Raw genomic sequence first — 23,094 nt, 5'->3', positions numbered from 1 at the left:
ACAAGAGTAACATAAGAAGATAGTTAATTTAGTTAACATAACATCAAAACAACTCCACATATGCATTTAATCACTTAAAACAGAACATAATTATATATATATACAAAACACAACATCAAAACAGCCCTATATATATAATTAATCCATTAAAACAGAGCATATATATAGATATACAAAATATAACATCAAAACATTCCCATATAAATACTTAATTCCTTAAAACAGAGCATATATGTATATATATAAAACATAACATCAAAACATCCCCATATAAATACTTAATTCCTTAAAACAGAGCATATATGTATATATATAAAACATAACATCAAAACATAAACTAAACAATTTAGTTAGCTTCCAAAATCACATAAAATCATATTAAACAATTTACCTTAAGCTCCTAGATTCTTTCAAGAGGTGAAGTGAAGGTCCAAAACTTGAAGAAAATAAGAGGAGTTTGATTTCTTGAAGAGGAGAAGAAAAGAGAGAAGTGGCGTTGGCTAGCATGGAAAGAGAGATGAAGAAGACTTATTCTTCATTTGTTAGGTGTAGACCGATGTGTTTGAAGGGGTTCATTTGTTAGGTGTAGACTGATGGGTTTGAAGAGAAAATTCTTCATCTATTAGGTGTAGACCGATGGGTTTAAAGAGGAAATTCTTCATCTATTAGGTGTAGACCGATGGGTTTGAAGAGAAAATTCTTCATCTATTAGATGTAGACCGATGATTTTGAAGAGAAAATTTTTCATCTATTAGGTGTAGACCGATGGGTTTGAAGAGGAAATTCTTCATCTATTAGGTGTAGACCGATGGGTTTGAAGAGAAGAAAGCTTAGTTAAATTTTTTATCATTAAAAGCTTAAGGAAATGGAGGGTTATGATTAGATTTAGGACGATAACTATTTCAATTACCAATCCAATGGTGAGAATCATTTGTGCTCTTTCATAAATAATAAAATTTTAGGATTTAAGGAGAAAATATTATAAGGCCTTAAAATCATGTACTTAATTTATTTTAACAACCCACATAAAAGTAAAAACACACCCATCTAAATAAAATAATAAAAATATTTACATGAACATATTTAACTTAAAGAATAAAATAAAATGATGTAAAGACTCACATAGTAAGACTAGGGTATTACACCTCCCTTGAACAGAAAAAAAAAAAAAAATAGTCCATTTAAACTTGGTTTCTATGATTTTGTTCAAGTGTAGTGTTTTCACCAAGTTCAGTAAAGATGAGGCAAAGCAAGAACAGAGCAAAAACAAGCTTGCTAAGGAGCTTCATATATGGGTTTTTGGGTGGGCAACAACCAGATTGATAGCCATGAGGGAAAAGAGCTTCATCAAAGAGATTATTGCAGTTAGCAAATCTTCATCACTGGACTCCGTATTATTTTGAGAATCAAAGTTTCTCAAGGGCCTTCATCATCATGGATTATCGCTGAAATCTACTCTCCACACCACGCAAAAACCCAAAGCATTCAATCTCTCCAAGAGACACAAATGCGCAAGAGGAAACCACAAACCAATCTCATCAAAACTGATTTGTGCATGTTTTGTTTTTGGAAACTGGGTACTTTCGCCCCAGAATATCTGGGCAATTATTCATGTGGGCGTAGGGGCGAAATCGGCTTGGGTGAGTGAACGACTGAGATGGTGGGCAATTTCTGAGGTGGGCAATGGATACTCGGCATTGGACTGGTGGTGGTGGAATGCTGGCGTTGGAACTCTGCTCGACGGTTAAACTAGAAGCACAGCCATAAAAAATGAAGGGGTGAGAACAGAGGCCGAAGGGTGGTGCAATCGAGTCGGAAGAGAGAGGCAGCGACGTCGGTGTCGGCTTCAGACTGAGAAGGATGCGATTTCTCACTGTCGGCTTCACAGTGAGATGGTTGAGTCGGCGTCGGGCTGAGATACTACACTTTCAGCATCGTGCTGAGATGCATGTGTCCGTCCGTCGGCGTTGTGCTGGGAGGCGTCCGTCGGCGTCATGCTGAGATGGGATGCGTCCGAGACAAGTGCTATGCGAGAAGGGGAGAAGGGCTTGCAGACGGAAAGACGAAAATGGGGTTAAGAAATTGATGATTCCCTGTGGTTGACCCCATTTGTCTAACATTGGTTTTTCCTACGTGACATTACATGAATGGAGGGCTTTTTTTATCTCATTTATAGCCCGACCGGTGTGAAGCGTCTCTCTTGATTTATTTATATTTAAAATTTAAATTAATATTATTTTTAATAAAATTTATTTTTTGATCAATCATATTAGATTGATGCACATATTAACACACAGTTGTGTGTGTAACTAGATTTTTTTTCATTTGGATAATAAGATGATCTTTAAAATTTTATAAAGAGTAATGAAAAAATAATAATAAAATATTAATTAGTAGCGAATAGTCATAAAAAATAATAAAAATTATATGAATCGTAATGATAAAATAATTAATAGTAATTCAAAATACTCTATCGTCCAAATAGAGTTTAGGTCCCGTTTGGATACAAGAAATGTTTCATCTCATCTTATCATTACAATTTTTTTTTTAAATTTTCGTATAATTTATATAATAAACAATTTAACATTTTCAAATCTTAAAATAATTATAATATTAAAAAATAATATCTTCAAAATATTTTATTCAATTTTTAACTTTCATTTCAACTCAACTCACTATTCAAACGACGGTGCACCTCGTTTGTTTACCCAAACTTAAACTATCTTATTTCATTTTATTATTATAACTTTTTTAAATCTCTATATAAATTATAATAAATAATTTAATTTTTTCAAATCATTAGTATTAAAAAATTATATTGTAATAATATTTTATTCAATTTTTAAAAAAATATCTCATCTCATCTTATCTAAACATTGTAACCAAACAAGAAAAATTTGACAATCTTTAATTTGGAAAAATAAATTAAGATTTGATAAAATTGAAAAATTAAGATACAAAAAAATGTGCAAAAACCTAGAGATATGATACTTCATGTGTTCCTGTGCTACACTCATTTTTTTAAAAATAAAAAGTACTACTTTTGATGTAATAAAATGACTTAAGATAAGTAAAATGATTAATAGATAAAATAAAAGATGAAATGTTTTATTTGTAAATAGATTTTATAAAAATAAACTTATAAATTGACGTGATTTGATATAATACGTCATGTTATAAATTATTTTTATTATAAAATAGATTTAATATATCATATAAAGTTATATTAATTTGAGATTTATTTTTGTGAAATTTTTTTATAGTTGTGGTACTTCTTATAAAAAATATTTTACGATGTGAATGATTTAATAAAAATGTTATAGTCACAAAAAAATCAAATTTATAATAAAAATGATATTATAATTTAACCTATCACATTAAATTGAGTTAGCTTATAAGTTAATTTTATAAAATTTGTTGTGTCGCTAAAATATTTATCATGATTTTAACGGTCGTTTATCATATATCAAACGCCATTTACTGTAAGACGACGTCGATTTTACCCAGGACCACTAATATATTAATGTAGCTCTCACCAGCTGAGCATTTCTCCTTGCATCCAACCCTATATAAGAAATCGCGTGGCCAACTCTCTCGCTCTCTCTGAACACTAATATTACACAATCCCTTTCTTTCGATCTCTATCTAGATTTTGATTTCTCTCTCAAGGTCTCGATCTAGTTCAAACTTCAATTGAAGGTACGACCCTAGGGTTTCCACGGTCAGTAGTTTCTTTTATTCGATATTTTCCGATAATTGTTTTCCTGTTTGGAATTGTGACATCGGATAATCTCTAGATCTTGCGCTATCTCAGCTCAATTGCTGTTTATTTATGAGTTAGTAATGAAATTACATGGAAAAATATTTTTTGATTTAGCTGGCTGCTCGGAATCTATATTGAATTTATTAAATGTTACAGAACTCGAATGTCTCTCGTGTTTTTTTCGGTCTTTTTTTCTTGTTTCGAGTTCTTTTATTATTCTTGATAGGTTCTTGTTTGGATTTCTTCCCCACGTTTATTTTGTGACTCGTAGATGATTTATAAAATGAGAAGTTTGATTGCACCCAATTAATGTACTGTTGGGAACTAAGAGCATTTGACAACTGCAAGACGTTGATGGATGCACTAATTTGATATGATATCGTATATTGCTTAGACAATTTTGGAAATGCTCTGGTAAGGATAATATAGTTACTGCAATAATCGATTTATATCAATTTATTAGGCTGTACTTCTTTTTTCTGTTCTAGCGACCTTCTGCAGGGACTTTGAATGACTTTTACTTATAAATATTACATATTATAACCTGGAATATATTACGTTTTTTAATTTAATTAGTCTTATTACGAAAGCAAGTTGATGTGTTAGCTGTTAAGAATTCACACACCTCTTTCAATGTGGAAATTTACGAGAAACTTGAGCAAGTTGATGTTTTAGCTCGTTAAGGAAGCCATGGTATTGTGTCTGTCATCATTTGTTGCTTTTACTACCAACCTGATGATGCTTACAAAGGAGTTAAGAAGAAATCCCAACGATGAAAAAGAAATCCCAATGATGCTTAAAACCCCTAGGGTTGGCTCAAGTGGTAAGGGCCTTGGGCTTGGAGGTATGCTCTCCCTAGGTCTAAAGTTCAAATCTCCTTGGGTGCAAATAATTTCTAGGGGCCATCAGACTATGGGATTTTCTCCTTGATTACTTGAGGTGCACTTGCGGGAAACTCCTAGCTGAGGGCCTATGCACCCCCGGGATTATTTGGGACGTAGTTCCTGGACACCCGGTGCCAATAAAAAAAAAAAAAACATAATTTGCAGTATATTAATATATATAAAAAAAAAAATCCCAATGATGAAAAAGATTATATCAAAGAGAGAGAATGTAGGACAGTGTAGGGACAATAAATTATTACTTTCAAGGCTCCAAGGGTCCAAAAAATGAGAATATGAAATTTCAGCTATTATTAAAGAAAAAGGGCATGTACAATGGCTCAAAAGAGGCTATCTATAACATCCTTCATTAATCCTAGAATCACAGCCCTTCATCTTTTATAGAACAAATAAATCTTTACCATCCAATTTCATTAGAAGTCACTTAAACATTATAAAAATACTAAACAAATTATAGTATAAATTATAATAATAAAAGACTGATCTTGTGTTAGCTAATTGGCTGGACAAAAAAACTAGGGGCCTTCTTTGCTTTGGGCTTAGTTGCTCCTGTATCAGTGTGAAACTTACCAATCAGAATAAATAAATAAGTATACCAAAATGTTAATTTGGATAAGTGTTTTGCTGCTGCAGCTGTTTGGTTGGGTGCTGCAAGGTCATTATGTCAGGTGTGGAGGATATCAAAGAGCATGTGGATGGACGTGTCCCTGAGGAGTCTGAAAAACCCACGCTCTCATCTCAAGAGGAGGTTGTTTTTCGTTTTCTTTTTTTTGGATTTCTGTACACAGTTGATCTTTTAAGACTCATGTTGTATTTCTTGGAAAGTTTCTAACTTACAATTGCAGCAATTACTCAAATTCGTAGTTTACTCTGTTTATATGTAGGAGGTAGTAAAGAAGAAATATGGGGGAATAGTGCCCAAGAAACCGCCACTTATTTCGAAGGTGATTTTGTTTTTTAAAATTGTGATTGCTTTGCTCTGTCTGGTTGTTTATTTGAGTTGGTTTTCATCTATATTTGGCTTTGATGTCAGGACCATGAACGTGCTTACTTTGATTCTGCTGATTGGGCTCTGGGAAAGGTACTTTTCACTTATATTTTAATTCATTTTTACTTGTCCTTTATAGCATTGGGGAGCAGATTTAAGTTACTCAACTAATATCTTCAATGCTTTGGACTTTTCAAAAAAACTTCTATGCTTTTTTTGAGAACAGCAAGGTGTTGAGAAGCCCAAAGGACCACTTGAAGCCCTTCGGCCCAAATTGCAGGTGTTAATTTATTTTACTTATTTTATGGTTGTGCTTTGATTGCTATGATGGTTGTTCTCTCTCTCTCTCTCTCTCTCTCTCTCTCTCTCTCTCTCTCTCTCTATATATATATATATATGTATGTATGTATTTATGCATGTATGTGTATTTTGGTTAGAATTCGTAAAGCTAATTACACCTTAGGCGACCTTGAATTACCAATTTTGGAGTATATAGAGTATTGAAGTAATGTATAATAATTCAGTATCAGCATACAAGTTTTGGTAAAATCAATTATGCCGTTAAACTAATCTAAACTAATCTAATCAGTTTATCAAAATATCCTTACCAAAAGAAACTAGTATTGAATAACCAAATCACTAGTCCACAAGTGGTTGGTTCGCATTTAGTCGTTGGTTTGGGCAAGTACTGTCCAGTCCATTCGTGCTTTTTATTGCTGATTCCAACTTGAATTATTTTGTTACAGAAATTAATCATTTTGGCCAACAATCGTAACTTTCAGTAATTGATTTTCATTTTAGATCAATTAGGCAAAAAAAAAAAAACAAGTGCAGAGGACATTAGAATATTGGCTAATGAAAAGAAAGCAAATGTCCTTATTTTGGTTGGAAATATTTTAAAATACATATATAACGTGTCATATTTAATTCAGTTTCGTCAAGTTGTGCAAAATCGCCAACAAAAACGAATAGCCCCCTCAGTTTTTGAAGTTTTGGTACTAGAGCAACCCATGCACCCAAGGAAAACCAACCCATGGGTTGGGTTGGTCAGATTGATGGTTTGGATTCACTCCCCTACTCCCACTGTGTCCATATCATTCCTGTCATGACTCTTGAATGATTCCTAGAGTTTGGAAGTTATTCTAGCATTCAACCACATTCTAGTTGAAAGGAAATGGACCATCCTTTGGGAAGGGTGTTTATGATGCATGCACACATACACGTATGAGCTCGTACTCGAGGCACAGGTTACATCAAGCATGCAAGACTTGCTTCAAGCAATGGCGTTGAGGCTACTGAGCATGCATCTATGATGGTATTACAATTAAAGGAAGTGCTAGATTTACTAGGTGATCTTTCGAAAAGACGCTTATAAATGGAGGTGGCTTAATTTGATATAGATCTACCTTATGGCTTAATTTTATGCTGCTTTTAGTAGCGCTTAGCATGTAATTAGGCTTTTCTTGTATACTTCATTCATGTGTACTTGGGCATTTCCTAATTACGTGGATTAATAAAATCTCTCTCTTACTTATATAAAAAAAAAAAAAAATTGGCAATCTTCCAACCATGTATAGAAGCTAACTTCTAAAATGAGTAAAATAATTTTGGTTTTGAGATTTGTACGCACCATATAATATATATATATATATATATACACACACACTGCTGATGACATGTTATTCTCGGTGCTCTATGTGGTGTAGCCCACACAACAGCAAACAAGATACCGGAAATCTCCTTATGCTCCGTCAGACGGGGAAGGTACGCAGTGATTGCTGAAATTCTGTTAAGCTCTACGGCTCATTCTAAGAACTCTTCCTTACCATATTATATTATATATATATATATATATATATTTCTTTTTGTAGATGGAGCAAGTGCTCCGCCTGAGGATGGAACTGCCAATGTATGAACGAGACCGTTGGTGCTCTTATAATCTTGTAAGGACTGCTGATTGTTATTCTGATACCTACATAGGTAATGTGTACTTCTATGTTGTTCTCCAGAATAAAGTTGGTGAAATATTTCGTTGTAAGCCTATAAAAGGAACAAACAACAATGATGCAGTTGAGATTTATGGAGCTTTATTTTCGGCTGTAACGTGTTTTCCTCATTCGGGACATTGTTGCCTATTTTTTGGTAAATGAAAAAAAAAGAAAAAAGAAAAAAGAAAAAAGAGGCTTACTAATGACTTGCAAGGTAATGTTTTTCTTCTTCTTGCTGTTCTTGCATGTTACTCGGTTGTCTGATCGTACTAATAATCCTCTACATCCCTTGATATTGAATTTGAGAGAAACTTTTTCAAATCACATAAAGGGAAAAAAAAAACAAAATAGAAAAAAAGAAAAGTAAAAGTACCATTCAAAGTCGTCCAAAGGTTACTCGTATCAAATGAACAATGAATGGATTTTATTCGACTTGCAGATGGAACAGAACTTTTCTTAGAGGTTCTAAAAGGAAACTGGTTTTCAACCAACAACAGTGATGGTAGGAAAATACTCTAACCATAAAGGGATTACACAAAAATAATTTCTCAAACTGATGTGGCTTGATGTGATTCGTTAAATTATAAAGTTACTTTTATTGTAAAGTAAATCGAAAGAATCATATAAGACCACATTAATTTGTGGGAATCATAAGGCCAATTTTTAAGTGTTGGGTTGAGCATAGCTTTATTACCATCTCTCAAATCAAGCTGATTGCGTTCTTACTATAAAGTATTGCATTCCCATAAAAACTCTACATTAATTAATTAGCACACAAAGGGTAATTAATTCACTAACATTTTAAACCACACCAAGTAAATCTGTTTAAAAAGGCAGGCCTTGACAGATCATTCTCAAAACCCCGAAAATACCAAATGCCCAGATTTTCCAAAAGGGCATGTCAAACCGACAAGCATATAACATTCTCGACAATGGCAACACGAACTTGTTATTTCTATGAACAAATGCATCGACTCAAATTCAAAATCTAGAATGACATTAAAAACACTCCCAAATGGTAACTGCCAGTTAGACTATCAAAGGGAAGCAATAAGGCATGATAGACTAATTACTGAACCCCTTCAACACATTATGCCCTTATATACCCAAGCTAAGTCTGTCTTACTTTCAACCTAAAGGAGAACATCTGGTGGGGAAAAAGATAAATATGCTAGTGCTGTCATGCAAAAATATCTGGGACACATAGAAAACCTATCCTATAACTGAAATCATATCTGCGTGAATTCAGATCAGTACAATGAGCACCATATGAATCATACTTCCAGCTATAATGGAAGGAACCTGAAAGGTTCGCACAAATTCATGAACTAACTAAAGTCTTAGATAATAAATTCAGGTTGAAACATTACGTATAAAATAAATAAGGTCAGGGTGAAAAATTGCATAAACCAACATGTCCAGAAAGTGGCAGAAGGACCACATAAAATCCGGCTAACGGGTGAAGTGTGCTGTTTGAAATTAAAAAAAAACACATACGAATCTCTACCAAGTAGACATCTAATATTCAATCAAACAATTGCAGAATAGAATACCCAAAATCACACAAAATAACCAAAAACTCAATTAACATAGACTAGCCGGGGAAAGTGAATTGCCACAATGTAGCAACCAAACTATGCGGACCTATTATTACATTGGGGGGAGATAAAGATAAGATTTCTTGGCACCCTCTAAATGCAAGTCCATTTCCATGGAAGAGCATTTGGAGGACCAAGGCACTCCTAAAGGCAATCTTCTTGGTATGAACCACCTCCTATTCATTGTCATGGATTGGTGTTGCAAACTTGGATGTGCAAAAAGAGTTCGGAGTCTTTTGATCACCTGTTACTTCATGGCTTGGGTGATGCCGAGAAGGGCGATCAATCTTGTAGCATCTTGGAGAGGCCTTTAGGGTAATTTACAGGTTGCAGCAATCTAGAAGATGGTTGCACTATGCCTATGGTGGTGTCTTCGGCGGGAGAGGAACAAAAGAAGCTTTGAAGATCATGAGCAGTCAATGGAAGAGCTTAGAACTTTCTTTTTTAAAATTTTACCCCATTTGTTAATTATAATTTATTTTAATGGCATGAATATTCTTGAGTTTCTTGTATCACTAGATCAACATGCATAGGTGACACTCTTGTATAGGTTTTATGTACTTGGAGTCTTGCCTATTCTGACTATCAATAAAGTTTTTGTTCCTTTCGATTAAAAAAAGAAGCTCCTTTCAATAATCCAAAGGAAATCACCAAAAAATTAGGAAGGAAAATAATAGAACACTTGAGCAGAGAAGCGATAATAAGGTAAGCTTAAAAATTAAGGCTGCTGGAGAGAATGTATTCATTTAATAATTGGTAGAAGTTAAAATTCATCACAATAATGATTCATTGAACTTCATGAACCCATTGTTTATGAATCTATTGATTACAAAAAAGGCATGAGTTGAGAAAACAAGAAGAAATGAATTAGGAAAACTAAAAGACTTTTACTAACTTAATGAAAGTACTAACTTCGTAGATATACTATTTTTCATCCAATAACTATAACTAATATTAAAAATTTGATTTCATAAGATAATGGGAGAGTAGATGATGAGGTTCAAATAGAATTGTTGTTAACATACTTATCAAAAAAAAAAAAAAAAAGAATTGTTGTTAACATAATGGAGAGTAGATGATGTGTTCTTGGTTGGCATTTTTAAGCATTTCTGTGTATTGCTTCCAACAAATATTTTTTTGATAAGTTGTTTGCAACAACTATAAAATACCATGATTAGCAGTCTGGCAGCAACCCCGAACTATACACGGTCAGCTCAATTTTTACAACCCTCAACCAACACTTCAAAATATCTAGGAGAAGAAATGAAAACAGATTTTGATGATCGAGCTTTTCATTATTCAAGGTCAGCCCAACCAAGACTAAGAACTCCATAGATACAACTACAATAATTCCGATAATAGGAACAGAACACTCCAACGGAGAAGAGGTAATAAGGTAAGCAGAAGAATCTGACACTGAAATAGAGAACGTAATCATGAAACAGTTGGTAAAGGTAAGAATTCATCAACCAATTATTATGAAGCAAAAACTCCATTGAACAGGGCTGCTTAATTGCCTGTAAGCAGGCCTCCTTATCCTCAAATTAATTTCTTAAGAAAAACAAAAAGAGAGAGGAGAAAAGTCCTAAATTATTTTCTTTCACCGCCGCTCATAGCCGCAGAAAATAAGCTTTTTATGCCTGATAAATCATGATTTAAAGAAGAGAAAAAAGCACCTATTGTCTCAATCGGTCAGAAGCCCCTTGAGTCCAAAACCACATATTGCTACGAACCCTCAGAAGAAGCTTCCCTCTCCTTCTCCTTTTCAATGTCCAACTCCCTAATGGCCTCCTCCTCGGCCATTTTCTCGGCCCTGAGTATCGGCTCGTAGTAGTCGGCGTGAGCCTCCATACACTTCTTCAACGCCCCAGTTACCTCGACGCACTTTTCGACAATGTCCTCCTTCATCTTCTCAGCCTCCTCAATGCATTGCTCCCACGCTATAAAGCTCTCCTTGCAACCGCCCGCCTTCATGAACAAGCAAAACCCACACTCTCCCTCTTCTTCCCCTTCCTCCCCATTTTCCTTCTCCGCTTGGCCCAAATCCTTTTGGATGGCTTCGGTATCTCCGATTGAGGGATCAAGGGGTTTGGTTGAAGCTGAATTTTCCAGGTCGTCGGTTTTGGGGGTTGTCGATTCGGGGTCTAGGGTTTTAGAATCAGAATCGGACATGCTGGGCTTTGCTGAGTTCGGAGATCAGTCGAGGTTTTGAGAATCGATGGGAATGGCCGAGTTAGAAGACGATTAACAGGGGTGGTAGTGTTGCTGGAGCTCGTTGCTGTGGAAGAGAGCGCGCCCCCCATGACTGATTAAAAACCCTTACTAAAACCCTTCGAGCTCTGCTTTTTCCTTTTCCTTTTTTTTTTTTAAATTTTCTTTGCCTTGTAAATTCGTTAAACTCCTGATTTTAGATTTCTTGGAGTTTTGTCGGACCAAGTGCTGGAAAATCACTTACAACTCATTTTACAATTAACAAATTTTTCATTAAAAATAGTTTCAATTTTACATAACTACACACAGTTGGAAATAAAGTTGTAACATAATAATAAAAAATTATAAGCTTATTGTTTTCATAATTGATTAATGAAAGCTCGTATTCTCAAATTGATATATAGAACATATATAATAAAATATTTATATGATATAGTTTAATTTAAACAATAAATTTTAAAATTTAAATAATATAGATTATAAGCTTTGCACATAAACTTAAAAATAAAATAAGCGTATAGTGTACAAAATTTTCCATCTCTTCGGAGTAGCGAAAGGCAGTTAACGTGGCCATGCATGCAGCCTTTCAACGACCACTTTTGAGTCGACTCCACCTCATGAACGACCAAATACACAACTTTCAACCCCTATATTAGTTCCCTCTCCATAGTGATGAGATAGAGCCAAAAGAAATTGTTTCCTTTCTTTTCACAAAGACATCATATATATATATATAGTTAGACTAATTTAGATACTTAAATCCAAACTATCTTATCTCATATAATTATTATAATTTTTTAATTTTTAAAATAAAATTAATATTAAAAACTTATATTATAATAATATTTTATTCAAATTTTAACAAAACATCTCATCTTATCTCATGTGAATTGTTTTATCAAATGAGGAACTTTGTTTACCATAGAGACAATCTCTGACTGCATGCTCTCTAATTTACCCTCCATTCCTGTCTTTCATCTTCTCACCCAAAGTATATATATATATATATATATATATATAATACCCAACTCGAAAGCAATCTTTACTTTGTGAAGGAAGCCAGATTTTTATTGGGGTACCAGGTCCTGTATCCCAAGCTTGTCACCAAAAAATTTCCATTTTTTCATGTGCGCTTCCTAGTTATAATTTACGAAATAAATTTTAACTTTCACATATCTTATAACAGGAAAAAATACATCAAATCATTAAAAATCAGTTATAATCCCTCAGATAAGGTACTTTAAGTGCACAAGACTCAAGTCACTGGCAATCAAGAGTACAACATGAAATCCAACATGTCCTGGAAATTCTCAATCGCCAGGTGATCTGGTTGGTTGGTTTAAAGGGAAAGATGATACCATTCCTGTGTTTACATATCTGCCAGAAACAATGTCCATTTATTGGGAGTTAGCAGTATTTAACTCCCCCCTCAGCCCTGAAAAAGGTTAAAGATTAACATGCACCTTGACAATCCAAACAGGATTTTGTGCATTGATGAATGAAGAATCTTTGTACGGCTTTGTGAGGAACCATTGACACAAAACTTCCTCTAAGGCATCTTCAACACCTTTGCAAGGCCTACCAAAAAAAAAAAAAAAAAGAAGAAAAGAAATGAAGTGATTTAGCCAGAGCCTGCGCAGCATTTGGACAGGCTGATCGTTCTGGCTTTTAGGGATTCTTCCTTCAAGTTCACCAGCATTATATCTTTTATGTGGTTTTCTAGGACTAGAGATCATTTCCAGTGCAAATGCATATTAGCTTCATGGCTTTGTTTGAGAAGTATGTGTTTGTCATGTTGATGCTTAATCATCCTTGTCATCATCATCATCCTCATCATCTTCTGTCTCATCATCATCTTCATTCTCATTGTAACTGAAAGGAAGTGGCACTGACTTGAATGCACGGTATTTGCCAACATTGTTTAGGTGCTCATTTTCCAACCTGATTGAATAAACCCCCAAGGTTGAAGCACAAACAAATTAGGAACATACACCAGGTTTGGCTATCCCTAAAAAGTGTAACCTATCAGTATGCCTGTCAACATTTTGTGCGAAATTTAATCATTGTATATATTAGTCCTTTAGCCATCTATCACACCTGAGCTTAAGAATAGTGGTTTAGATAATCTGTGTGTGCTTTAATGACGGCAACTCTTTGACCCTTTCGTATTTAGTATCCACTGCATTCAAATTAAAACAAACTGATAACTTGGGATAATTTTATTAGAACTTTAGAATGAAAGCATCCTCTACAGATAAACACCCTGAAGAAGCTCCAAATGCCACGGCGAATAATTTCTAGGCATGACATTGTGGTTGTTATGGTCATCTTACGAAAAGAATGCAATCTGAATCCCAACACCAATTGCATCCAAGCAAGTCTCAGTACTATATTCAAGAACTGCAAACAAAGGGCCACAAACAAATTGGATTACAAAGAAATGACAAGAGAATTTACATATCTCTCATATCAAGAGACTTAAAAATACCATAGCTGCAAAGTAGACACTCTTTCTGGAAATGAGAAGTTTATCTCTCAATAATCTGTTCCTTGATTGCCTTTGCAGAAGCCCCAGTCAACAACTATATCCCAATACGTATTCATTGTTACTGCAATGGCAGAGCTGACTAAAGCAAACACCATCCAGGCTATTCTCTTCGTTAGCTCAAAAGCTGTTCTAATAATAACTGCAACAATGGTCGAGAAGTACTTCAAACCATTTTACCCGTGCATTGCATCTTTGTCTTCGTAAAATCGGCGAATGCACTACAAAATGATGTTGACTATCCGTCAATATGTTGTCCATTTTTTTACAATGCAGTTAGTTGAATGTAATGTTGTAAAATAAACGTTTGTAACTCTTCTAGTTATTTAGTCCTGAAATGCAAATGGATGCATGAGCATTACGTAGTCGGATATAGATCCATTTTGGCATCTGAATGAGATCATATTTTGAACAGTCTTTTCTAACTTGGGGAGAAAAAAAGGTGCTCCATGACCCTTGTTTATGTTTTCTAGGATTGAAATTATACAAGCTTCAATGGATACATGATTGATGCAATGATAATTGCCGTCTAAATCTGGATCATCAGATTAAGTAAATGAATGCACGAACCATTTAGGTCGCCAAAGGCCCAAACAGCAGTCCAGCCACTGTTAAGGACAAGCAAACAAATTTGAATTGATGAAAGAAGCCAGTGGTGCAAGCTGAACAGAGAAATCAGCATGATGCAAGGACTGTCGTATCCCGGGAATAAAATTATCCTCTGAACTAGTCAGAAAATCAACGAAGTATGCTGAGGATAAATAGTATAGAAAGGAACTCAACAATAGTGAAATTCTCAACGTACCCCTGTAAAACCACGAAATTTTCTATCAATTTCTTTGAACAAATTAGTTAGATCTTAATATTATGATTATTAAATGAATCAAATACTTAAAGTAAACAAACAAACTTGCATAAAATAACAATTGGATATGAAGGAAAAACCTTTAAAAAACTCTTTAAAGGTAAAATTCTACAGGGCAACCAAACCTACGAAAGTCAATTTTATTATTTGAAAATTAATCACAAGTAATCATCAATTATAAAATCTTTGCAACTTGACTCTCTTACTTGTCCAGACAAATGACCTGTTTGTCTTCTACCACATAACAGCTAGAACCTTTAGCGATCTTCAAATATTGTCTTTCCTTTTGGAACTTTAATGGCTGAAATCCAATCAACGATCCTTCACACTTGAAGTATGATCACACTCAAGGAGAGATAAAAAGCAAAATGGAAATTCTCAAATGAATTTTCTCTCATAGCACTTGGAATATCCTCTCTAGAATCCATAAGGAGTTATAAAACCGAATCCCTCTAAATAGAAAGTTTAGAAAGAGTTCTAGTCGAAGTAGGATTCTACTGACAATTAGCAACAGTCGCGAAGACATCTCTTGACGGATTGCTGACATTTCACTATAACTCTCTTCTGCAGTGACTAATTTCTGTTCAGCTTTTGTTTTGAATAAATGCAGATCTTCATAGACTCGATTTTTACTTAAATAACTTATCTAAACAACATCTAAGACTTTTATATAAACTCAATGTTGTTTAGAGATAAAGTCGATAATTATTTTACATTCATCCAAAAATTACAAATATAATGATAAGATAAACCTTATCATTTAGTCATCTAATTCTAGCCAACTTTTGCATTTACAAATAATACTTATCCTAACCTCATAATTTTTGTAATCTCATGTACAGTTCCACCATACATGCTAAAAAACACGGAAAAGAGTAAGTTTGATGTTACCTGCAGGAGGCGCAGCCAATATGGTATAACTGCAACAATGAACTAGAAGGTATTATAGACTTCATGACGATGACACCTGTTTTGTCTTCTCGAGTATTCTCCCAATCCATAGTAACATATGTATAACTCAAAGCTCCTAAAGACCTGAACCTGAGGTAAACAACCACAAACAGCATAACAAAAAGAGAAATTAATAGATCCTAAATTTTTGCAGCCACTGAAATCATGGGAATGTAAAACCTGGCTGGTAAGCTGGTCTGCCAAGAGAAAATCTGGTAGGGTAACCTGCAAAGAAAGACAGTCAAGGATGGTGTCCAATTCATCTTAGCAATGTTATGAAGTTACTGACATTCCATTACCGGGTAGAGAGGGGGCACATATACAGCGGAAAACACGTTTAATGAAGAAGAAGCGACTTGAACGGTATATAATGTTGAAAGGGCAGAAGGTGATCACAAGCACAAACTGCACACAGAAATTCTGAAGTTAAAATCTGAGGAAGTTTTGTCTTAAGCATGTAACTAGAGCATTAGGCTAAAATTTTGTAATGACCTAGAGAAATTCCAAGCCACTTCTAGGCTTATACTATAAATTGATTAGTTAATGTTATGATTTGAGCTTCTCAGAAATTCAGAATCATTATAAACTGAAAACTCCTCACGCCTTGACAATGTGGGATCCTATTCACCATCATTTCCCTCCTATATAAGTATTACAAGTTGCGAGAAAGATAGGCAACAGTCATGTATTCTTGTAGCAGGAATCAGATGTAACAATCAAGTTCAAGGCACTGTAGAAGACAAAGCTTTTCTACTTTATAAATCTTACAGTGACCAAGCTCAGAGGAACCATTTTAGAGACCGTCTTGTAGCCATGAGTACTTGAATCCATGTCCAGATGCAAGTTTGCTAGGAAACCAGCTGATGCAAGTACTGCAAGACCAGTGCTGAGGAGGAAAACTTCTCGGTAGCCCAACTCAGTCCCTTGCTTGAAACCAAATATAAATGGATAGTTGACATGATAACGCCTCCAGAAGTATATGTTTGCAGCATACATGAGCATATGTAGTACAACATATGCAAATAAACTGCAAGGAAATTTACTTGTATTAAAGAAAAAGCACACGCTGGACGAAAGTTTTTGAAATTTTTCTTTATACGTTAAAATTTATGGATGAGCGAATAGACATTTCAGGGAGGTCTTTGGTTACGTGTATAGTGGGAAAATGTTTTCCATGTACTGTGTTCCCTCCTCCTCATTCATCAGATTACTCGCGTCTATTCTTAAAGCAATGGCAACTAGTAGAGCAATTGAACAACCTGAAAAGAAGCCTAAAATTCACAAGTAAAAATAAAAGTTAGTCAACGCAGGCTGCAGAACCAGAACTACAAGTCATCTTTGCAAAATCATTTTTTGACAAACTTACCTGAAAGAAATGTCACACTGTGCTTTTCTCTTTTTGCCTTTGGCCTCAATGACTCCATGCCCTTTCTACGATTTGAGTTTGAAAAGTTCTTGATGAAGATAGCTTCCACCCTCTCCAAAAGACTAGTAACCTACAAGTGAATAAAGTGATTAAACTACCTAAAGAGAGCTATATTTTTGTTTTGGATCCATTGAAGTTCGATTTGGCCCCTGCCTACACAACAGAAGGTAACTATATCCTTTGTAAATTGTTCTCTCTTCGAGATGGTCATATTCTGAGTCAAAGCAATTGATTATTGAATTCTGCATGTGGATGTGAATTGATTAAACATTTTGTTCGTGAAAGACATTCCAACCAGCAAGGACAAACTAAGGCAAAGCAAGATTTTTGGCACCAAACCTAAATCAGTGGAATCAATCAGTGGGCTATGCCTACTTTTCCAATTACTAAAGTTCTTCTTTACTGATAACAAAAAATTAGTGGAATGATCTCTGGATTCATTATGCATTTGAATATCTAATAAGTAGACATAGGAAAAAACAGGGAAAAAATGTTAGATGGAATAACTGAAATCCAAGAAACCTCATCAGAATTGCCAAGGTAAGAGTTATCCACTATTTTCATGTATGATCTGCTGCTCTCCTTGATGTGATCTGCATCAATCCAATAAGTTAAACAGAAAACTATTTGTAATTGAAATGCAACCATAATTTTTAGTGTCTAAAAAAAATATACACTTTTAAGTTTATGCCTGACCTTTTCGTACTTTTTCATTATCTTGGAAAATGCTGAAAGGTTCATAAAACTGGTTCATCCATTTGAAAAAAAAAAGAATAAGTACCTAAAATTGTACAACATAAAATTCAAGACCTTATCTTATGTGCCTAAACAAACCGTTTATCACCTGTAGTGCTTTAGAAGACGCAACTTGTTGTAGAATTCAATGAACTCATGTCTCAGTTGTTCTTCGACTCTTCTTAGTTCCTCCTTACTAAAACTCAAGTCCTGCTCTTTGGAATCCTTGAAAACACCTCTTATGGTTGAAATTGGCGAGTCAAGTGTGTTGTTAATCTTCACGTGATCGAGAATTTTTAGAGGATCTTGTTGGTAGTCATTCCTCACCTGCTCTCCATGATCAGTACTAGAACCGGTGGTGCGTGCTGAATTGAGTTCTATCTCAGCAGTAGATTCGTCTTTTTTATGATCATAAACTGTATCTACTTCAGGAGTCAAACCCATATGCTCCTTTCCTGTGGATTTGGCGGTAAGATTGTCCATTCAAAGAATCACTTGATCTCTCAAGTAAACAGAGTTATTGTGATTATGAATGAGAACTACATCACTACTAGTCCATGTATATTCTTCTAGCTGATGATTATTGCTCAAATGAACTCTCAGACTTAACTGCTCTGAATAAAGCACAATCCAAAACTTTCGTCAACATGTAAACTTTGTCATGATATATCAAACATCTTCCTCATTTAACAAAAAAAATGACCTAATTGACGGTGTTCCCTAAACAGTACCATAAGTGGCGAACATATATATTTTCCTTTTGGTACAAAACAGATTTCTTTATTTTACCAATTGATAATTTTACTCCTAGAGATAATATTGACATGGATCATGGAGGTCTGTCTTCCATTAATATCTACGAGCAAAACATTCCAGATGGTTTTAGGACTGCATAGAATTTACCTGAACTCTTATCTCCTTTTGAAGTGATGTTAGTTGGGGAAATCCTCAAAGCAGCATTGGAAAGACTGCGTCCCTTTAAATTAGAGCGATTAAGATGAGGTTCCGTACCTTGATCCGCAATGCAATGAGAGCATCCATTTGTTTATTCAACAGTGTAGCTTCATGAATCAGAGCCTTCACCTTGTCCTTGTAGAAAGTATTGACCTTGTTGAGCTGTTCATCAAGTTTTGCAAAAAACATCGTCTCGACATCTCCTCCATCCTCCGACCGACCGAGGAACTTGGTCTTGTATATCTTCTTGGAACCATCTCGCTGTAACGTGTCAACATCTATAACTTGGTTCTCGACGTCCGTTTTACTTTGATTAAGATTGCTAGATTGCATGTGTTGCGCACTGAAGACAGTGGTACTGTCCATGAATGTCTGCTTCTGCTGTGAGGCTCTTTTGTGCAGTGCAGGATGCAGGCTCTGCTTGTAACGCATTACCTCTCTTAGTATTCTTTTGAGACCATTATAGTCCATATACGCTTCTGTCCACTCAGGCACCTTTTGTTTCTTGAACTCTTTCCCGAACTTCATCTCAAGATTTCTGCTTTGTGGTTTCTTTCTCCTTTCTTGCAAGAGTTTGCTTATTATCTCTGTTGAATTAAGAATAGAGATATCCTTAATTCCCTTCAAACATCAATACAAAGCAATATATATTAATTATGTCACATAAGAATCCACTTTAACAAAATGAGAATAACGTGATGGTATCAAAGAAACTCTAAAACCAAAAACTGAGAATTCTTGCAGAGAGTAGACGAACCAAGAACCCAAGAAAACGAGAGAGAGAGAGAGAGAGAGAGAGAGAGAGAGAGAGAGAGAGTATTAAGAACCTCTTTCCTCGAAAAGCTGAGAAGTCTCAGCAGCGTCGGGGGAGTGTCTTTCTGTAAGCAGAGAAAGCCCCATGCTCACTTAGTTAAGACAGCTACGCTGATTTTCGAGGTTGGTGATGCTCAAGAATCAAGTGGTTCTGAGACCACAGCATGCTCGTAGTCTCTACCAATCCACGCTTTGGTTTCTTTACGAGATCAGTCCATTTCTCCACCCGCTGGAACAAGAGATATGCTCAGTAGGGTTCTGCGCAGTGTATTTCATCCCGCATTTAGTGCTTGCGTTGTGGCACATATGATATAGGCTTCGGTAATGACATCTTACTACTTTATTATTATTATTTTTAAGTATTTTTTAAATATTTTTAATCATTAAAAAATATACAATTTTATTAATAATTATTTTTCTTAAATATTAAATAAAAAATAATAAAAATAATAAAAGGATAATAAGCCTATAGGTGCCACCCCTTTACTTGTATTTGAAATTTTTATTTATTTTAGGGGAAACGGTTATTGGTTGACTAGGTTTTCTGAAGCGCTGCTGCTGTTGCCAAAGATCCGCTTGGTTTACTGTCAAAATCCCAAGACAGGAGGCCACCGGCCATGCCTTGATTAGCATCTGCCCATGCTAAGACAGCACGCCAGCAGCACTGTTGGTGTTGCTTGATTGCCCACAGACCGAGCCCTTGGTGAATGCTAGGCCACGGTCACCCTTCATCAGGTAATGAACAGTCAGCGCGCGTACGCAAGCGAAGTTGTTACACCACGCTCAGCGCAGGGCTAGACTGCATGAATGCCTAGTGTGCGTGCACGCATGGGCTATGCGCACACATCGCGCGCATGCATGGGCCGTGTGTAGGCACAAGGCTCATGTATGGCCTAGGCACCTGCGCAGCGTACGCATGCACACTCATATTGGAATTGACGATTCGACTGCCCATCAGGCCCACGCATGCTGGCATGCCGCTCAACGCCTGGCCTTGGCCAGGGCGTTGAGCAGTCTTGACTAGGGCCATGCTGATCAATGCCCTGGCTTTGGCCAGGGTCTTGCTGACCAAGCCCAGGCACCACAGCCTGGGCCATGCTGATCAACGCCCAGGCACCATCAGCTTGGGCCATGCCAACCAAAGCCCAGGCCCCACTGGCCTGAGCCATGTAGCAGCCTGCCATGCTCAAGCCCACCATGGACTAATCCAGCGACTCACCAATGGCGCCCAACCCACACAACCTGCGCTACACATGCAAGGACCATGGACCAACCAAGGCTAGCCTGACACCAACCTGAAGACCCACGCACACAAGCATGCAGCCCATGCTGTGAGTCATACTGGCCACTAATGGGCCACTGACAGCATGAGGCCTTAACTAGGAGGCGTGGACCCAGGACCATTTCCCTTTGTAATTATTTTATTTTGCTTTCTAGTATAAGTTAGGCACTAGGCCATCAATTGTTTTTTTATTTTTATTTTTTTATCTTTGAACATTTGGATGAATTTGGCTTGTAAGCCCCCATAGACACATTGGTGCTTTGTCACTTAGTCTCCATTGGGTGCAATCCGTGAATCCCAAAGGAGAAGGCTCACCCTGTGCAATTCGTGAATCAGGGTAACCTATTCATTTCATTGTTTTCCTTTGATTAATGCATTATTGAGATATTTCAACATTTTGGATTGTATCTATTGCATCACATTCGCATTTGCTTGCTGATCATTTTGAACTGTTCGAGTGGGGCATCATGTAAGGCAGCCACGAGTTGCCATCGAAGGGCATCTGGTCTGCACCAGGCCACCCTGGTTGAATCTGGAGCAAGGTTAGGGATAAGCTGAAAGTTACCACCCACTAGTCAAGCCACACACCCAGCCCTTGCCACCTGTCTAGCCATAACCGCTCCCATACTTTGTAGGGAGTAACCAACCATCCCTTAAACCGCTCAGCCATCACCCACTCGGCCAACCAACTAAAACTATCCTTAGCCACTTGTGCTTCATCATCAGAAGACACCTGTGCATGACTTGGTCAGCCACTAAGCAAGCGACACCTGTGCTTGACTTGGTCAACCCACCATCAGGAGACACATGTGTGTCTGACTTGGTCAGCCTACCAGCAGGAGCCACGTGTGCCTGACTTGGTTAGCTAGCCACTTAATCGCCTGATCCCACTCAAACGGTTTTAGCCCATTCAGCTACTGCACATGCATGCATGCACGCCCAGTCACTAGAATCACGCCCACCATCAGCCACTGAACAATCGTACGAACTCAGCCAACACCACCCATAACCATCACGGTCAAGCAAGTAGCAGTTCACATCGGTCATCAATGAGCAAGAAGGGGTGCGGCAGCTTGGTGTCTAGGATCTCGACCGAGGACCCTATCACTTACCTCGAAAGCTACATCAGTTAAAAGGGTGAAGCATAATTTTAAGATGTGATCCGAGTATGTCTCAAATGTACAAAATGTCCTATTTTATTTTATTTATTTTTTGGTTTTTTAATGTTAAGAAAATACACATAAATTTATTAACGATCATTTTTTTAAATATTTAAATTATAAATATGTGAAAAACAATTTTTGTAGTAATTTCCTTCAAGATGAATGTTAAAAAGTATTATTATACTCCATACTTATATCCTATTTTCATTACATTATGTAAGATTATGGGTGTAATCGGTCCGGTTCAATACGGTTTTAGACAAAATTTAGAATCGAATCGGTATAAACTGGTTTTGTATTTTTCAAAATTGATTAGGCATCGGTTACTCTTTTAGTATTATGATTTTACCGGTTTCGAGTTCGATTTTTTAATTTTAATATACTATATTATATAATATATAATATAGTATATTATAGTTTATAATACTATAGTGATAATATATATTATAATTATATTATAGACTATAGTAATATATTATAATATATAGTGATATAATATTAGTATAACTATTAATACAATAAATTATAGTGATATAAGATTTTCAAATTTAATATTACACTAATTAATAATTTATCATATAATACAAAATAATTTTATATATAATTATAAATTATATATAAAAATTATATACAAAATAAAAAACTAAAATATATATATGAATCGGGCCAGTTCTGTCTGATCCAATTTTAGAAAGAAAAATTAGAATCGGGCCGATTTTAATCAGTTTTGAGAAAAATATAACCGATACTGGACCGAATCAAGTTTGGTACCAGACCAAACCCACCGATTCGGTTCGGTTTACTGGATTTTTTTTACATCTCTATGTTTATGTACTACATTTTATATAATAGAATGAAAGTAAGATTATAGTGTGGTGTATAAAATTTTTTATATTAAAATATATACCAT

The 23,094-nt window shown here is 35.7% G+C and overlaps 2 protein-coding genes and 1 pseudogene across 3 annotated transcripts; 1 reads left to right on the top strand and 2 right to left on the bottom strand.

The window, feature by feature from the left end:
* Positions 1 to 3,530: 3,530 nt before the first annotated feature.
* LOC122313800 lies at positions 3,531 to 7,756 on the top strand. 2 transcript variants are annotated; one of them, XM_043129041.1, is made up of 7 exons: positions 3,531 to 3,721; positions 5,299 to 5,413; positions 5,550 to 5,609; positions 5,699 to 5,746; positions 5,880 to 5,933; positions 7,360 to 7,417; positions 7,525 to 7,756. In XM_043129041.1, exons 2-7 carry the CDS (start codon positions 5,327 to 5,329, stop codon positions 7,566 to 7,568), a joined length of 351 nt encoding a protein of 116 aa, XP_042984975.1. In that variant the 5' UTR covers positions 3,531 to 3,721; positions 5,299 to 5,326; the 3' UTR covers positions 7,569 to 7,756. The 2 variants fall into 2 exon arrangements, with proteins under 2 accessions (XP_042984975.1, XP_042984974.1); XM_043129040.1 differs by having other exon boundaries at positions 3,540 to 3,699.
* Positions 7,757 to 10,688: 2,932 nt separating this feature from the next.
* Positions 10,689 to 11,601, bottom strand: LOC122313799. Its single transcript, XM_043129039.1, has one exon. The coding sequence runs from the start codon at positions 11,409 to 11,411 to the stop codon at positions 10,965 to 10,967; it is 447 nt and encodes a 148-aa protein (XP_042984973.1). The 5' UTR covers positions 11,412 to 11,601; the 3' UTR covers positions 10,689 to 10,964.
* Positions 11,602 to 13,071: 1,470 nt separating this feature from the next.
* On the bottom strand, positions 13,072 to 19,586 carry LOC122312728 (annotated as a pseudogene).
* Positions 19,587 to 23,094: the final 3,508 nt, after the last annotated feature.

Source organism: Carya illinoinensis, chromosome 6 (assembly GCF_018687715.1).
Source record: "Carya illinoinensis cultivar Pawnee chromosome 6, C.illinoinensisPawnee_v1, whole genome shotgun sequence".
NCBI classification, from domain to species: Eukaryota; Viridiplantae; Streptophyta; class Magnoliopsida; order Fagales; family Juglandaceae; genus Carya; species Carya illinoinensis.
The sequence above is the reverse complement of the archived record's forward strand: the minus strand, read 5'-3'. Positions and strand labels throughout refer to the sequence as shown.

What these genes read in the sequence shown, in the direction of transcription:
- LOC122313799 (XM_043129039.1), bottom strand. Translation starts at nt 11,411, where the DNA reads ATGTCCGATTCTGATTCTAAAACCCTAGACCCCGAATCGACAACCCCC.
- LOC122313800 (XM_043129041.1), top strand. Translation starts at nt 5,327, where the DNA reads ATGTCAGGTGTGGAGGATATCAAAGAGCATGTGGATGGACGTGTCCCT. An exon ending in CGCTCTCATCTCAAGAGGAG is followed by an intron (nt 5,414 to 5,549) that starts GTTGTTTTTCGT and finishes GTTTATATGTAG; the next exon opens with GAGGTAGTAAAGAAGAAATA. An exon ending in CCCTTCGGCCCAAATTGCAG is followed by an intron (nt 5,934 to 7,359) that starts GTGTTAATTTAT and finishes TATGTGGTGTAG; the next exon opens with CCCACACAACAGCAAACAAG.